Raw genomic sequence first — 17,682 nt, forward strand, 5'->3', positions numbered from 1 at the left:
GGCGTGCGGCGCCTGTACCGTTCCCATCCCAAGCGCGCTACCGCATTCTAAGTACCTTATTATCGAAGAAAGTTAATTCTTTCTAAGTTATAAGTATAAGAATATAGTTTTAATAAAATAATATAGTACCTACTTAGTACTTAAATTAAGATGCTTTTTTAAGCTCGCTATAAAAGAAAAATAATTATATTACTAATTACTTATTATTAAAGTTTATAACTAGTATTATAGTTTTAATTATAATAGCTTTATTTATAATAAATAAAAAGTCTAATTATAAGTCCTTTAAAAACCTCTCCTTAAGGGTTATAAAAGCCTTTAAGTTAAGTTAAAATACTTATTAAAATATTAATAACTAAACTAACCTTACGATAATAGCTTTAATAAAAAACTAAAAAATAAATTAAAAAATAACGCTAAAATCTTTACTAATATTAAGTACGATATATAAAGTATAGTAACATAGTTATAGAGTATTATTAATATATTTTACACTAAAAAGGGTATTATTAATATTAATAAAACGAATAGGGCTATATTAATATAATACCTCGGCTTTTTCTTATAACTTAAGAATAATTACTTTAAATAGTATTAAAAATTTATTAAAAAGCTTTTTTAAATACTCTAGTATATTTATTATTATTTTTATAATAATAAGACTCCTAGTACTTACGTATAAAAGTAGGTTATTTATTTTTAAATAATAATATTAGCTTATTAATAAGCTATCGAAACTACGATTCTAGCGATCCCTTAATAAAAGAGAGGGTAGAATAGAGGAAAGGATAAGTAATTTATAAAAAGGGTTGAGGTTAAATAGTGCGGAATTCGAGGGTAGGGTAGCGTCTATATGTACTGTGGCAATCCTCTAGTAATGCAAAACGATGGAGTTAAATAGTGGCGCTACCGCATTCAGGTGGCACTTCAATTCGCTGAGGGCTTTGGAAGTGCGCCGCCCAGCCGGTCACGGCGTTTCAGCTGCCCAGGCCCGCAGAATAGGTGCATCTTAATCCTTGCAAAGATACAGCTTGCTGAGATTGACAGCTCACGGGATGCATGGCGGACCTGCTGGGGCGGCGGGGGCGGCAGTGATGGGACGAACAAACGTCGAGATCGGGCGGCTCAGGGGAGTAAAGGTTGTAGATACTAAAGAAACGCCGATGGCCTTCTTGGAGGGAAGGCTTATTGGGTCTGTCAGTGTGAGCTTGTCCTTCCCTCATCCAGTCCCAATCCCGAGTCTCTCTCCTTGACAGGTTTGGTGATATTCGTTCGTTCCATTCCACTTCTCTTCGCACTCCCTGTAAACCACTTCAAGATGCTTCCTACTACTTCACTTTTACTTGCCGGTGCTGGCATCGCCAATGCATACACCATTGCCGTGGCCGAGCCCTTCATGCGCAAAAACATCGATCCCGTCGTCATCCCGGGCCAGTACAAGAGCCACATGCACACCTTCTTTGGTTCCGACGCCGTCACCCTAAACACGAACACCTCTGCCGAGCTCCAAGCAGGTTGCTCAACTGCCGAGAACCCCAATGACTACTCTTCTTACTGTAAGCTGAAGCCCAAGCCTAGGTTCTCTTGAACCACAGCCATTTCCCCAATTTCAAGAAGATCTCTTGCTGACTTAAACTGTAAAGGGGTCCCAACTCTGTACGTCAAGAATGACACTGGCATGACCCCAGTCCCCTTCTCTCGCTTCAGCGCATACTACGTCGCCATCGAAAGCGCTGAGGTCGCCATCCCCCAAAACTACAAAACCGTTGCCGGAAACTCCAAAGGAACCACACAAGCCGACGTCGAGGACCTCGCCGGCATCCAATGGTTCTGTGAGGGCGATCCCACCGAAGAGGGCAAAGAGGTCGCGGCGTGGCCCACAAAGACGTGCTCCACGCACCTACAGACTCTCCTCCTCTTCCACGACTGCGTCAACGAGCAGACTCTCGAGTCGGCCTACTCGGGCACCCAGAACTGGAAGGACGGCTTCAAGCCCGCCAACCGGTGCCCCGGAGGCATGAAGCGCCAGCCGCAGCTTCGGTTCTCGATCCGCTATGATCTGCGCAAGGTGCTTCCAGACGGATGGAACGGCACGCCGCCTTTTGAGCTTGCGTGCGGTAACTCGTTCTGCTCGCACGGCGACTTTATCAACGGGTGGTTGCCCGAGGCTGCTACCAATATGCTCAAGGCGAACAGCAAGAGAGACTTTGCGGGTGTCGATGGGCCTGATGGAAAGTACAATGCTGGTTCCAAGTGCGGCGCCGAGAACGCGGTGAGTAATTCTCTTGACCCAATGATGGAAAGAGAGCAGGGCTGATACCAATACAGAAGGACGCCGATCCCAACAATGGCACATCCGATTACGATGAGAGTGTCAAGATGATGAGCGCCAAGCGCAGCATTGGTCAGCGCTCGCAGTCTCGTCGCGCCTAAAGAGGTATACCTAGACCTTCCTCGCAGGCAGACTATCATGAGTCACCCAGTGTGATCCCCTGGGAATACCAGTGGCCATCATTTGGGGGGTCATGAAGTGTACAAAGTCCTTCTCATTCTCCTGTACAATGTTGAGCTTTCATGTATTTATAAGTTACAAACTTCAGGTGCAGATGAATGACAACCAGAGGCCTTCTCTGTATCGACACACTTGGAAGTAATATTCCACAACGCTGGAAGAACAACAGCAAAGCATTTCTGCGATAGTGACATTCGTTGATAGCATCCATACCTCGCCAAAACCTAAGGGATGTGCAACGTTCAATTTACGGTGGAACGATCGGGAAAAGTACCCGTGGTCTCAGCCTCGTCATTGCATGTATAAAAGCTTGTCTTACAGCACGGAACGAACTCTGTGAGCTGATCACTGCAAGGGGTTAGTCTGAAAACTTTGCGTTCCAGGTCATCAGCTGGCAAAAGCCAATTCATTGGCGCAGCGCCTTTGAGTATGCTGAACAGGAAGCGATGGAATTTGCGGTAGCTTTTGATTTTTCTCAGGGATATGAGCATTCAATTACAGAGTATGGCCCAGAGCTGTCGATGCACAATAGGCTGACAGCGTGATGGTCATAGCAGAGTTTACTGATTCTACATCTAGACCTCCACGTACGTACAAGCTGTCTCTCTGCTTGGATCACCTCTGTGGAACAATATCGCGCACCCAGAACTAGAGACTGGTCAAAGACTCAGACTGTGTTCAGAGGATGTATATGCCTCATCCCATCAAAGCCGTCATAAGGACCAGCCCAGCAGCTATCACACACTTATAACTGGCGGCTGGGCCGTACTGCCTGGTAGAGCCGCTCACTGTATTGGTAATGGGAACTAGTGAAGCTGCCTGTTAGTTTCTTGACCAGAGGTTGACAACAAAATGAATACTCACGTGAAGCAGTAGTTGGCAGCGGAAGAACTACCCCCGAATTGAGCGATCCCAGAGTTGGGATCTGGTCTGGGTTCGATTCGTGCGCCGTCACTGTGCCGTGAAGGCTCGCCGTCAGTGACGTGTCTTTTCTCAGAGGCAGAGTCTCGTCGGGAGCCGAGCCGGATTGCAAAACCAATCCTTGAGGGTCTTGAGCAGCAGTGACACGTGTAGACTCGGATGGTAATGCTGCGCTTGGGAAGTCGGTCATGCTGAACAGAGAGTATTGAGGATCTATGCCAGCAGGTATGGTGATAACCCCTGACGCCCTGACATCCTGCACCACCTCCGACACCGGGCGTGTGATTGTTGCCACGACGGGGGTTGGACCACACGTTGTGCAGGTCTGAACTTCTGCGGTAAAACCGAAGGGGACATCTGCAGACGTCACCGTAGGTTTCGAGGGCATCCCACGATATGTCTCTGTGACAGCATACACCTGCTTAGCGAGGCCCGTGGAACAGAAAGTATCGTATTCGGTAGTGTAGGAGATTGTGTGCACGCAAGTATCGCATCCGCATTTGTTGCAATTTGGGGCCTATAGTTGAACGGTGACGGGCTGTCCCGTGACGGCTGGGAAGCGGACAGCGGGAGTCGCCATGCAGCTGCCGCATAACGGAGCGAATGGCTGCTTGGTGAAGCACTGGACGATGGTCGCAGTACGACACGCAAGGAGAGTCGACTGGGAAGAGACTTCCATTACCGTGATGTTGATGATAGTAATACTAGCGAAGAACGTAACGGAGCGATCCGTCCTTGGTTGCTGAATTAATGTATTCGAGTACAGTTTTTTATCGAGAAATAACAACGTTTTATGTTTGTCGTTGTAGCGGGAGGGTATGTGGCCAACAGACTTGCCAGACTTGGTTGGAGGAAGCATTTAGAAGCGAGCTGAGGAACAAGTGTGTGTGTCTTACTATTTAATATCACTGAGTACACATGCGGAAGTTCTGACAGCTTTTGAGCTGTAGCAATGTGGGAGCCGCCTAGTGGCTAGCTGAAGTATGGAATTTTGTTTCAATGGACATATCAGACTCAACCGTGATGTCGGGACGCCGACCGCCTAGGCCTGGTATTGCGGCGTTGTGTAAGACTATTCTCGGTCTAGCTACATACCTAAATCGCACCTCACGTTTCACGGCGTTCCAACTCATGCTTTTACCAATTACAATTAGTTCATTGTCTAACACTGAGGCTTGATGTCTCGTTGAAATAAGAGTTTTCTGTCCCGCGAAAATGAGATTTGATGTCTCATTGTAATATTGTGGAGTAGTATCTTCTCTTGGTGTTGATTGCTTCAATTACGAGCGACCTTTTGCTCCCCGGCGCTGAACCTTGACATATATGTATCCGGGAATCATGTCGTCTATTTTCTGCTATATCGAGGAGCTCTTACTGTCCTGTGAGTTAGTCATTAACATTATCTCAATCGCCATCATGAAGCCTCGGTCTATACTCAGCTTGCTTTTCCTTTCGCAAACCATCTCAGCGTCTGAACCATCCTTTGACCATGAGAATGGCTTGCCAGAAACATGGTGCTTCACTTACTTATCAACTTACCTGGAGCCTAGGAGTATAGCTGCTGGCTCAACAGGACTGGAGACGGCACTGAACTCAACTTCCATCGCTGACGCACCTTTGTCAACGGAAACAACCATTGGGCTTTCCACAAATCCTACACTTGGGGCTTCCGCAACGCTGAGCTTTTCTCTCGGCACCTCCCTCCCGGCTACGGAACAGATTGGTGCGCCGGCAACGACCCCGTTGACAATACCCACTTCGTCTCTACAACTGTCTTCGTTTTCGGTTGCTGCATCTGATACTTCGTTAACTTTGCTCACCACAACTTCGTCCGCCACTCTGACCTCCAGCAGACTAGCCTCACCCACTGCTACTAGCTCCGGCTCATCTACGTCGATATCCGCGCAAGCTGCTGAAACTGTGATCTTCTTCGTTGCTCCAGGCTCAACTTCGACTGTGAGACGAAATCTGAAGAAGAGGGTGATGGGTGGTTTCGTGAACCACAACACCAACGCAGATCGTCAGCTATGCAACACCGCAACAGTGTTTTCCTTGGTCGCTGGCGAATTACTAGATGGCGGCGTACCAGTGTATTACTCTCCAGGTGATAGCCATAAACCTCTCAATGCTATGGGGACGCGACCGAACAACGCCATTACAACAACATTCGACGTCCTTGATGGGGTTCTTCGATTTTACCATCCATCTCTCCCTGGTAGCCAGGCAAGCTTCTGTCAGGATGCTACTGGACAGGTCCATGTCACCTTTACGTCCCGACCGCCTGATTGCGATCCAGTTTCTCTCTTAGCATATGGAGGTAAGGTTCACCAATAACTTTAGCTTGTCCACCCTAACGATGACGAAGCTGATATTCACATGGGACAGTCGACTTGTGTCAAAACGGCCAAATACAACTTCTCGGCTTGCCTAGTCAGAGTACCTCGACATCGACTACAGCAAGTGCAACTTCGTTTGAAGTCTTGACCAGCACCACAAGTCGTTCTACCGCAAGTGTTACAAGCGGCTTATTGCAAGACACTTCTATATTTTCCCGCGCTATGTCGACAGTTTCTAGCGTCTCCGAGTCGCTCATATCATCGAATTCTGGTCCAAGTATCTTATCATTTATAACATTACCGACACGCGATCCTGAAACTCTTATCCTTCCATCACCGTTTCCTCTAACATTGTCATCGCCTTCGTTATCTCCATCATTCTCGTCATCCATGTTGTCTTCGCCGTCTCCAGCGGCCTCATTATCGCCCTCGTTATCGCCCCCACCGCCATCAACCACAACCTTCTCCACTCAGACTTCCACAAGGACAGAATCAACATCTTCCACATCGGCACGCTTCTCAAATTCGACAAGTGTTGAGGCATCAACATTCTCGGCGAGCATTTCCGACGCTTCTTCAAGCATCTCGTCCTCGCTCACAACCAGTCTGTCCTCCAGCTCATCCATCATAACTCCAATCTCGTCAACTACCTCCAGCTCAAGTTCTTCGCTCAGCAGCTCAAGCACATCTGCTACGCCCATATGTACACCTGGCGTCGAGTTCGCCGCCTACGTCTTTCCTCGAACTTCCGAGCCTTGTCAAGAGCTCCTGCGCGTGTACTCTGATTCGAGCAAGAGCGCAAGAGATCTGAACTTGACTACAGTCATGCAAGGCAGAACTCCTCTTGGCACAGGCTTTACTCCGCTCGTCTCATGGAGGACGAGCCCGAGTGACGAAACAGGTCCCACAAACATCTATGGAGTACGTGGCCCGGCGAACACGACGTGGAGCAATTCGTGTGATTTGATCCAACACCGAGGCTACCTAAAGTTCAACGAAGCAAAGATCTGGTATCTGACAATTGATGTGCCTGATGATTTCGGGTTTGTTTGGTTTTATGGTACATTCTCGTCAACTGTGCCCGGAGCTTACGGTGCCAGTGCCGGTCAGATCACGGCAGACTACTCCCGTCGAGCCAGGGTGACTGCTGCAAACGTCCTTGTACGTGACTCTGAGGTATACGTGCCTTTTCGCGCATTGTTCCTCAACGCTGGCGGTCCCGGTAGCCTCAACATGCCACTGCCGCCCGGCGTACAATTCGTATCGGGTTGTTCCGACACGCCTGCTACTCCCGCTTTCCCTCAGTGGGAAACGGAGAAGTGGACTCCGTAATCAGCACTATACTATCCATCATCTCGTCGCCTCATCCTGCGTGGCCAAGGGGCGTATATCTTTCTCAGAATCTCCGGTTTCTGCACTCTGACATTACCCTCTCGCTGCCAGGAAGCCTTCGTCTACATTCTCACCCCGATAGGCGACATGGCATAGCTATCTTCGTTAATGTTGCTTCGGTCTCTAGCCACGGATGCGGCTGGAGTGGCAGTTGTCCGCTTGCCGCTTGTGGTAGCGTTAGTCATTTGGTTGCCTATTAGTCAAGCTGTTAATTGTACTAAAAATAGAGATTTAAACTTCGTTCACTTCTGCCTACGGTGCTTTGCAAGCAATTTCGTATGTCTATTGCGCTGATACCGCCCTAGTGTGCGGCTAGAAAGGCCTTTAACCGTCGCCAAAGGAAGTCGTTTCCGCAACTGTTAGATTGCGTCAGTACGTTACTCTCAATCTTTGCGCCCCTTCGAAGTTTTGCCCCGAGATTTGGATGGAGAGCAATGTCGGTTTGATATAATTCGTTGTTGTCTATGATCAAACCGTGTATCTGTGAGATGACATCTATTTGTAGTTGAAAAGATAGTTTGTTAAAAGACGATGACTCATGGCCAGAAGTATCACATTGCCTTTTTGCTTACCATCGAATTGCTAAGGTGCTTTGGAGGTCGCAATGGAGGGAAGACCCAGATGTCCATCGAAGAAAATTTAGATAAGCATCAAACTACCTAGTAGGACCGTGAAATGTCAATATTACACACCGTCTAGTCGGTGTTACATCCAATTTACTCCAGCCGACAACACGAAGACACTAAGGTAGCAAGTCGGAGCATGAGCACCTAAATTCGGGATGTAAACATACCCTACCCGAAGAGATGAGTTTATTCAACAGCCAAACGAGGATTGCAGATGTATTTGCTCACTTTGAGGCCTTCAGAGCCTTTCAATCCTTGCCACTGTCGGGCGTCGCAGGCAGTGATTCTTTGTACCTCTCTGCATCGTCAGGAATTCTCACGACCGCGCTGCTCGTCCAGATATGCTTTCCCCTGTCCATCTTGAGTCCCAAGATCAGTCCCCCTTCGATGCTGACTGTTGATTTGGGTACTCCATTCTCATCATATGTGCGATGAAAAACCCGGCTCCCGCATAGCCGGCAGAAAAAGCAGTCCATGTGCCCGCCGCTCTTTGTGGGACGAGTCCAGACCTGCAGCTTCGACTCGAGATCATCCGAGAGCGGGAAGAGGCCATCAGCGGGGAAGATTGCCGATGTACCAAATGCTGAAGCAGATTGCTTGCGACATTGCGAGCAGTGGCAGCAGTAGATATCAAGGGGTTCAGGTGCTGGAGTCTTGAATACAACTGTGCCGCATTGACATTCCACGTCCATTTTGAGCCGAAGACGCTTGATGATGACTGACTGGATGATGTTGGAACTGTTGCGTTGCCGATTTCCTGATAATATGGTCTCGGCTGTGAGTAAGATGGATTTTAACCCATGGAAATGAAAGCTAGTCAGAACCCCAACATCAACTTTGAAGGATGTTGTGATGGTTGTTCAGGTTTGACACGCGAAGGGCGCCAGTGATCAGCTGGTTTCGCTTCACTTGAGTCATCATCGTTGATTGGCTGGCTTCTTGCATGCGCGTGAGCGCTCACTACCTTCAGCTCAACTTCTTGATTACTGAGATTGCCTAAGGTGTATGAATGTTCGCGAGGATGCGCCTCACTCACCCATTGGGTCCGTGAAGTGAGATTGAGTTTTTGTGAAATCAGTGAGACGCAACTGATGTGAGTTAGTTGTGAATATGAAATGAGTCAGCGCTCAGACATGATCTCAAGCCCCTGAGCGCTCCCTTTCGCCGGCCATGTGTAGTCTGAACTAGTGCCAACTTCAGCGCGTCAGTGATCGCTGGCGTTCAAGCTTTCTTATTTAGCCGGGACTAACAGTCGTATTGCAACATCACCAACTTCATCTGGTTAAGAATGATATCTTCCCCAGGTTCCGGGAGATCTCACCCTTGGCGACGCCCGGTGCCGCTATGCCGATTCAGCCGCTGTTAAGAAGCACGAGGACGACTTTCCCCGGCACCCAAAGAGATGGAAAATCTGGTTCTGTTCAATTTGCGGAGAAACCATCGTCGTCGGAATAGCAGCCGCCCTGATATACCCTAGTCAGCTCGGCCGGGGTGGCCCATCAGACCCCCGCCAAAAAATTCTCCCTTTTGACCGTGACCCTCCGTTCCAGATTAAGCACCCCGCGACCAGGAAAAGAGCCTAAATGAGACTGCTCAATCAATGCTGCCACCCGCTTCCCTCCCGCGCACTCATCTAGATTGCTATTGACCCAATGTAGTCGAATCGAGCCCCCTAGAGGCCCCTCACTGCCGGCCTCGCGCCGTGGTACTCTTGAATCTTGCCCCTGGGAGAAGCAAGGTTCGTCTTGAGCCACGAAGCGAACTCCCGAAGAGGTCGCACCCGGCCGTTCACCCCATGTCCAACAACCCCACAAAGGAGGTGTTCCCGTCCTTTTCGTTCTCTAGTCGTGACGAGATTGAAGTGCTTCGTGTGGGCTCATCATCGCCTGTTGAGCGCACCTGTTGAATAAGCATATATAGACGGCTGCCCAGCCAGGTCATTCCTGTTTTTGAAAGCTTGATGTCCACAACCATCGTTAGTCCCCTCGCTACTCAAAATTCTTCGACAGAAACATCGATTCGCCCATCATGCTTCTCGATACCATTGTCACCGGTCTCCTGATGGCCGCCAGCGCGGCCGCCATCCCTATCGAGAACCCCATGGAGCTCATCAAGCGCGCCCCGAGCGCTGGCGTCGTGATCCAAAAGTGCGCCAAGCCCGGCGTCTTCGCCCTCGCCTACGACGATGGCCCGTACCAGTACACTTCCCAGCTCGTCGACATCCTGAACAACGGCGGCGCCAAGGCCACTTTCTTCATGACGGGAACCCTCTACGGGTGCATCTACAACCAGCGCACCGCCGTCAAGAAGGCCTTCGACTCTGGCCACCAGATTGCCTCGCACACCTGGACCCACCCGTCCACCTTTGGTAGCTTGACCACGGCGCAGCTCACGACCGAGATGCAGAAGCTCGAACAGGCGATGGTCAACATCATCGGCAAGAAGCCTGCATACATGCGCCCGCCGTACCTCGCTACCGGCGGATCCGTGCTCTCGACGATGAAGACGCTGGGATACAAGGTCATCACTGATGATGTAGACTCTGGCGATTGGAACGGGCAGACGCCGGCGCAGAGCGAGGCCAAGTTCACTGCTGCTGGCGCGAGCGGCAACGGACATATCCCTCTCATGCACGAGACCTACGCAACCACGGTGCAGACTTTGACCCCGTGGTTGATCAACTGGGCGAAGCAGAACAACCTCAAGCTGGTTACTGTTGGTAAGTGAAGTATGTGGTCATATTCATAAAGCCGGTTAACTAACTTGTGTATCAGCTGAATGTCTCGATGATGCCAGCGGCGCGTACCAGTCTGGCTCTTTCACTGGCAACGGCGCGACAACTTGCTAGAGGGAAAGGTTATGGTGGAACTTTGACATCCTTTATTAGGGTGGCAATAGTTATCAGGAAATTTCGTGAACATATTATTCCGTACATATCTTTGATGCCTAGCGCATATCGAAAATAGGAAAAGCATCGGTTTCTTGCTACAGATATCCGGCCACCCACACTCGGCAAAGACAAGGTACTCTGGACACCAAAGTGATACGCCTGTATGTGTTTCAATGTCGCCCGGGCATACCTCACAATGACGAGTTTCCAAGCCTACCTCACATCAAAGGGCACTCCGTGCAAGACTCTTCCAGGTTTCGGACCATCTTTACTAAGTGGAGGCAAGGTCTTGCTTCCGTGAGACTTCCAGTGGGTAAACGCCCCTCAGTGGGCAAGCGTTGCCCTCAAAGTCATGGCGTGGGAGTAGAAAATGCATCTGCATTTCCTAAACTTAGCAATCTGGTGAATGATACAATCTCTCATCGGTCATGATACTCTGAACCCTATTTCCTATGTCACGCCTACATTTTCTATTGCTATTGGCGCTTCGCTGCGATGCTTTACGTGCACTCTCGGCAGTGTATACGAAGAGAACCGGATAGGAATAGTAATAATACCCATAAGAGTAAAAACACAGTTGGTTGGAAGATAGTCCTAAGAGGTAAGTCGACCCACCCCCTTTTAGCCACCCCCCCCTTTTGGCCACCCCATTTCTCCATCCCAGCCACCGCATTAAAACCCTACCCACGATTTTCAAACTACTATAATAATTATAAAAATCGTCTAAATATAATTCTTTTTTATATACTTATTTATTAATATATAATAGTCTTATATACCGAAAATAAAATTATTCGGGCTCTTAAGGCTATTAAAAGAGGTCTCTTAGTTAATCGGGCCTTAATTAAGTTCGGAGTTCTAAAGTTAACTCTTTATAACCGTAAGAGAGGCTATTAAATAAGGGTAATAGTATTCGTAGACCTCTAGAGGCTTCTTTTATAATAAGAAGACTAGCTAGCTTAGTAAGTTCGTATTTAATATAATCTAAGCGTTATACTAATTTATAAATAGTTTATAAAATTCGCTAAGTAAGTTTTAAGATCTTAAGGGGATATAAATCCTTTTAAAAAGAGATAAATAAACGCTTTTTTAAAGAGGAACTTATTAATTAAAGTTTAGAAAAGTCGTATTATCGATTCGAGGTATTTAAATAGGGCTATTATTAATGCAATTAAGTTCTAGTTTAGATTACTTAATATACTAAAGATTAGTAATATTAAATAGGCTAATAAGTATAATATAAATAAGACTAGTATCCTAGAGAGTAAGGGATTTAATAGCCTAGTTTTAAGTAAGGTAAAGACTATAGTAATATAAAAAAAAGAGCTTAGTTCGCGTACTTAGGTATCTATAATTAAATATATCTCTACTGATAATTAAGCTATTAAACTACTAATTATATATAAAAGAAAGTCGGTATAATAGTAGTAGTTTCTACTTAAACTTAACCCTTATATTAGTTAGGAGTTTATAATAATAAATAATAGCTAGACGACCGATAAGACTACCCTTAAGTAGTTAAAAGTAGTATTCTTATTATAAACTAAGACCCCCCCCCTTAGGGGGCTTAGTATACTTAATAAGCCTCGATTATTAGTTTTAAATAGCTATAAGAATTATATAATAATAGAATTTATATAAGAATACTATAGAAATAACGTCTATTTACTATTCTTACTACTATATACTTCTTATATCCTCTAGCCGTTAAATATAACTATTTTTAAACTTATTAAGTCTAAGTATAAGAAGGAGCTTAGTAAGGAGGATATAGTAAATAATTCTACTATTATTAAAAAGTAATACTTCTTAAGCTATTATTAAAAAGCTCGTTTAGCTAGTTTAACGTTATTAAATATACGAAGTAAGTAGAAAATAACTAGACTATATCCCCCTAATATAGCTAGACCACTTACTAATTTAATAATCCTACCTAACCTAGTTATACTAACTAAAAAGACCGTAGATACTAGGTAAATAATTAGTAATATTAAAAAAGTTATTAACTAGGTATTAGTAGCGTCTATTATTAACTAGTTAATACCTAAGAAGGCTAGCGAGCTTTATAATTAGTTAAAGTTATTTATAAAGCTTAGTCTAAACTATAATATTTAATAACTACTATTTAAAAAAATAAAAAAGGTATTTAGCGAGTAGGCCTACTATTTAGTAATATCTTAATACTATATTCGATTTCTAAAAGCTAAAGTTAACTAATTAAGGCTACGGAAAAAAAAGAGTATATTAATAAACCTAAATACTAAGTTTACGAATATTTAGGATATATAGAGAGCTTAAGAGGACTTTAATAACTATCTAGTTAATCCTAGTCGACTCGTAAGGGTCGAATTACTTAGGGAGAATAATAACTATATTATTATAGTAGTAGAAGATAGTTAATTAATTAAGTGTAGTTAGTAGTAATATTTTAATACCATGTTTTAATGGGGTGGCTAAAAGGGGGGGGTGGCCAAAAGGGGGTGGGTCGACTTAACACTAGTATAAGGTAAACAAAGGATTGGGTTTATCACACAGCGGGGTATTCTCTCATGCATGCTGATATATGCCCTTTATTCGATGCGTACCCTCTGCGCTGTATACATCTATATATCCAAGCTGGTCATTTGTTTCTTAGGCCCTTTATCATCCCTAACGAAGAGTGAAGAAGTCGAATCCCGATTCCTGGTGTAAATTTATACTACTAGGCTGCTTTTTTCATTGATAACACAAAGTCTCCCTCTCACACCAGTACCAGAACTTGGTTCCTAGAGACTTCTCCCCGCTTGATGGCGGCTTCATTCCCTCAGCGATGTCTCCCGGGATGCATCCAAATCTTCCCCACGGAATAATGTACGAACCAGACTTCTCCACCGAAACGTCTAGGGAACAAGCCGCGAATAGCTCACTATATGCGCCATGTCTGGGTCCTTTGAACACGACACCCTGAGACTCAATTAGCTTTATGGCGGGAACCACCATGCCAAGTACTTTGGACATACCATGATGACACTCATTGCTGCTGGAGCGTGCCTCTGCAACTCTGTTTTGACTAGTCCGGGGTTCACACTCTGTCCTTCAAGTCAGCATCCGTTGTATGTGACGAAGCGGGGAAACCAGGCTTACCACAGAGACGATGCCATCATCCTTCACTCGCTTCGCGAACTCATCGGCAAGAAAGACGCAGCCGACTTTCCCTTGCATGTAATCGCTCATAGAATCCCCAGAGAGCTTCGGCGCATCCGTTGCATCATCCCAGATTATACCACCCTTAGGTGCCCCAAGCGAAATCATACTAGCGACCCAGACCACTCTTACGCTCTCTTTTGGCATTCCTTCTAGTCGAGCGGTAGCCCGTAATCTCTCCTCCAGACACCGCGTTAAGAGGTATGGGCCGAGGGCGTTGGTGCCAATCTGGAGCTCATGACCTTGAGCGCTTGTGCTACCCTGAGGCGGCATCATGACGCCGGCGTTGTGTATCAGGACATCTAACCTCGACTCTTTTGCCAGGAAGGATTCGACGGCTGGTTTGACTGTTGTCAGATCTGCGAGATCGAGAACGAGCGGCTCGAGCTTGCCATTGCTCAATGGTTGAAGGGCTTTGATGGTCTTGATTGCTTCGGCTATCTTCTCACTTGAGCGGGTCGCGATGTATATCGTCGCGTTGGCTGCATAAAGAATCTTGCAGAGTTCCAGTCCAATGCCAGATGCTCCGCCAGTGATGATGAATAACTGTGTCTTGTTAATTTCGTTACTAACTGTCAGGGTAGTTGGTAAGTAACACGCACTCTGCCTGCTTGGTTTGGAAGAACCTGTTCTGTGAAAGTGGGTTTGGGTGGGAAAAGCTGGTTCATGTTGCGATTCAACATCATAAATTGCGGATGTGGTGATAGGGTCGAAATCAGACGTGGCGACTCAAACAATGCGGGAGGTAGAAATGAACCCCCGCAATACTCAAAATTCCCAGTTCTCTGATGTTAGAATATATCGGACCTACCTTACGAACTCCGGAAGATCGAACCGATATAATCATCTGGCTCACCCCAATCTCTACACAGCACGGCACACGTGTCGTGGTTTTTCTGATTAGTGCTTTTTCGTAAGCTATGTTGGTATCTACGAAAACACAGCCCCCGCCTTCAGGAACACCATGACCGCGCAATAATCACCGGTGCCTGAAGCCACATAAAATGCTCTGGGCGGGCGATCGGGCCAACGTCTTGGCTTGGTCCGACAGCGGGCAGAATCCGGCGAAGTTTCGAAATCGGGTGCAGGCCAAAGCCGACCCGGTTCGGGATTATGACAAAAGAAATGGCCCTGTAAATCCGAGACCACCGGATCCGGCACGGCGCCCCACATGGGAGGTCCCCGAAGGATGCGGAAGGATTCGATATTGATAATGCTCCTCACGACTACCGGCGTGCATAATGTTCCGCGAAATTTCTCAGCTAGTGGTTTGTCAAAGTGATTGCGATAAATCAACCGCCGGATTTCTTCCTAATCGAGGAGGCTATCTTGAAAAAGGAGGCCTCAGCGAGTGTCATTTATAGGCCTAATCACGGTCGAGGCGGCGAGGCCAAGAGTGGGTAGATGATGCCACCACAATGAACTAAGCTTCGGTATCAACAGAGTCTTTTTTTTATGAAAGATATTGTCATTACGGATTGGATCCATACGAAAAGCGACATGAGGATCGGTTCTGTCTCAAGAGAAGGCTTCGGACCCTACCGAGCCTCCGCCACAACTGTAATTTACAACCCGAATGTCAACTTATTGGAAGAGAACCGGAATTCTCTTGGTGTGACAACAGCAAAAGGCGAACGATCTTTCATTTGCAACAGCAATGCCTAAAAGGACCAACGGTCTTCATCCTTGCTGCGCACAGGCGGCACCGGTGATCAAGAGGGTAGGAATCTGTGGCAACGTCAGTCAGTGGTTTAGATTAGGTAGATAGGAGGCCAAGATTGTAAACTTACGGAGATCAGGTGTTCATAGTGTCCCAGACAGTGGCGATAGAAGCTAAGCATCGATGGCTTTTGCCCAAACATCGCTGACAAGCTTTACGCGAGTCAACTTCTCAAGGTTGGGTGGCGTCTCGTCGATCGTTAATGTTGTTTGGTACGTGTTCCCACGGTTTCTCAACCCGTCTTTGATGGAGAGGAGCAGCGCGTTCCTTGTCCAGTAGATCATGAGTTGAGTATTGGCCCGACCCAACCGGCGGAGTTCGTCACGGTCCCAGCTAGCAATGCAATCTTCCTTAGTAGTGAATCACGGATAGCCAAGCGTCTGCTTATATTTGGTGCCGAAGGAGAAGTCTGAACCTCTTGCGTTACAAGCCCCGAATCTCAGAGACTCGAGCTCCTTGTTAATAGGTGTGCGACATAGGGAAGAAGCTCACAGAGGCCAACTGCTATTAGGGTCTAAAAGAGGAATTACTAAAATCTGCCCTTCCCTCGAGGTATACTACTAGCGCTTTATATATACCTAAGCTACTCCTTTATTACTTAGTCCCCCTCTTTATACCTCCCTAAGCTATCCCTTAACTAATAAGGCCTAATTAGCGAGGCCTAATAGGGTGCTCCCTCCCTTAGGCTTTATCCCGAAGCCCGCTTATGGTTTATATACGCTACGTTAATCCCTTATTTAAGAAGTCTTTAAATATATAGTATAAGGGCGGGTATAGGCGGCGCCCGTCGGCCTAAGTATAGACCCCTTACTCTAGATAATAGCCCTATAATTCTATACCTAGGTTACTCCTATTTATAGGCCGTCCTTACGACCGCCGGTACTTAGGTAGTCGTCGCCCCACTTTTATTTACTAATATTAACCCCCTTCTAAGCTACTATAATTCCGAATTCCTTTTCTCTTTTTTTATTTATAGTTATCCTTTTTATATATAGTTTCTTATTTTTATTAGTATTTACGCTACTCCCTCGTTACGTAGATATTATGGCTAACGAATATCTCCTAGATCCCTATTCTCGTATACTCCCCGTACCTAAGTAAGTCTTTTCTAAAGTCGTTCCGTAGTCGTTACTAACTCGTTCTAGTATAACTATAGCCCCTAATCGTAGCGTCGCTACTATTAATAATAGAACGGTCGTTAGCGCTACGGGTGCGCTTAGTAACTATTAATAAGTATGTAATATAAAAAAGAAGCTTATAGAAGCTAATTACTATTAGGGTCTAAAAGAGGAATTACTAAAATCTACCTTTCCCTCGAGGTATATTACTAACGCTCTATATATACCTAAGCTACTCTTTTATTACTTAGTCCCCCTCTTTATACCCCCCTAAGCTATCCCTTAACCGACGAGGCCTAACCGGCGAGGCCTAATACTCCTAATTAACTTCGACCTTTAGAAAGACGTCATCTCCACGATAGTGCGGTCGACGAGGAGTTGGATCAGACGCGGCAATACTAGTATCGTCCCTATTAAGCTTCTTAGAAGGCTTGGCATCTTCTGTCAAGACTCCAATCTTGACTATGCTATCCTTGGTCTTCCTAGCAACAGCACGAGCGGGTTGAGGAACTAGTATATTAGTATCCCAGTTTGTGAACGCCAACTCCTAAATCTTGGCTCTTGCAGCCTCTTTCTCTTCCGCCGTATTAAGCCTCCACAAACGAGAACACTCGTGGTGTCTTTCCATTCAGATGTCGGGGATACTTTTCTCCGTCGCTGTCAGATCATCATAGCATTGCAATGACCACCCGACCTTGGATCTTTCATCGGACAGGGAGATGATCGGATATAGTGGATGAATGGCGTTCTCGGAAGTTGTACGAGGGGTGGAGAATGAGGGAGTATCTGGCGACATGGTGGGATTGTCGTGTGTGGTTCCGCGGAAAGCGTCGTGACTCAAAGATAAGAGGATAAGGTGCTTAAAATTGTTAAGAGGGCGTTGAGTTGTCGTGTCGAGTATCGACTGGCTGGTGACAAGCTACTCCTGCTGAAATATTTCGAACGATGCAAAAGCCGAAAATTACACCGACGGCGAGTTGGGTG

At 46.4% G+C, this 17,682-nt stretch overlaps 7 protein-coding genes across 7 annotated transcripts; 3 read left to right on the forward strand and 4 right to left on the reverse strand.

The window, feature by feature from the left end:
- Positions 1-1,318: 1,318 nt before the first annotated feature.
- On the forward strand, positions 1,319-2,433 carry CLUP02_12672 (uncharacterized protein; the record flags this gene model as incomplete). Its single annotated transcript, XM_049291636.1, has 3 exons — positions 1,319-1,556; positions 1,644-2,272; positions 2,329-2,433. The coding sequence occupies 3 exons, from the start codon at positions 1,319-1,321 to the stop codon at positions 2,431-2,433; spliced, it is 972 nt and encodes a 323-aa protein (XP_049148782.1).
- A 775-nt stretch (positions 2,434-3,208) lies between these two features.
- Positions 3,209-4,566, reverse strand: CLUP02_12673 (uncharacterized protein; the record flags this gene model as incomplete). Its single annotated transcript, XM_049291637.1, has 5 exons — positions 3,209-3,318; positions 3,377-3,950; positions 3,999-4,274; positions 4,343-4,405; positions 4,540-4,566. The coding sequence occupies 5 exons, from the start codon at positions 4,564-4,566 to the stop codon at positions 3,209-3,211; spliced, it is 1,050 nt and encodes a 349-aa protein (XP_049148783.1).
- Positions 4,567-4,771: 205 nt separating this feature from the next.
- On the forward strand, positions 4,772-7,101 carry CLUP02_12674 (uncharacterized protein; the record flags this gene model as incomplete). The annotated part of the gene is made up of 2 exons (XM_049291638.1): positions 4,772-5,750; positions 5,819-7,101. 2 exons carry the CDS (start codon positions 4,772-4,774, stop codon positions 7,099-7,101), a joined length of 2,262 nt encoding a protein of 753 aa, XP_049148784.1.
- A 122-nt stretch (positions 7,102-7,223) lies between these two features.
- Positions 7,224-7,790, reverse strand: CLUP02_12676 (uncharacterized protein; the record flags this gene model as incomplete). Its single annotated transcript, XM_049291639.1, has 4 exons — positions 7,224-7,354; positions 7,418-7,517; positions 7,636-7,656; positions 7,734-7,790. 4 exons carry the CDS (start codon positions 7,788-7,790, stop codon positions 7,224-7,226), a joined length of 309 nt encoding a protein of 102 aa, XP_049148785.1.
- Positions 7,791-7,973: 183 nt separating this feature from the next.
- Positions 7,974-8,708, reverse strand: CLUP02_12677 (glutathione-dependent formaldehyde-activating enzyme; the record flags this gene model as incomplete). Its single annotated transcript, XM_049291640.1, has 3 exons — positions 7,974-8,048; positions 8,108-8,562; positions 8,624-8,708. The coding sequence occupies 3 exons, from the start codon at positions 8,706-8,708 to the stop codon at positions 7,974-7,976; spliced, it is 615 nt and encodes a 204-aa protein (XP_049148786.1).
- A 739-nt stretch (positions 8,709-9,447) lies between these two features.
- Positions 9,448-10,635, forward strand: CLUP02_12678 (polysaccharide deacetylase; the record flags this gene model as incomplete). The annotated part of the gene is made up of 3 exons (XM_049291641.1): positions 9,448-9,657; positions 9,768-10,506; positions 10,562-10,635. Coding segments are annotated over 3 exons (1,023 nt in total), but the record flags the coding sequence as incomplete, so codon positions are not given.
- A 2,757-nt stretch (positions 10,636-13,392) lies between these two features.
- CLUP02_12679 (uncharacterized protein) lies at positions 13,393-14,546 on the reverse strand (the record flags this gene model as incomplete). The annotated part of the gene is made up of 4 exons (XM_049291642.1): positions 13,393-13,620; positions 13,677-13,745; positions 13,801-14,406; positions 14,463-14,546. 4 exons carry the CDS (start codon positions 14,544-14,546, stop codon positions 13,393-13,395), a joined length of 987 nt encoding a protein of 328 aa, XP_049148788.1.
- Positions 14,547-17,682: the final 3,136 nt, after the last annotated feature.

Source organism: Colletotrichum lupini, chromosome 6 (genome assembly GCF_023278565.1).
Source record: "Colletotrichum lupini chromosome 6, complete sequence".
Classification (NCBI taxonomy): domain Eukaryota; kingdom Fungi; phylum Ascomycota; class Sordariomycetes; order Glomerellales; family Glomerellaceae; genus Colletotrichum; species Colletotrichum lupini.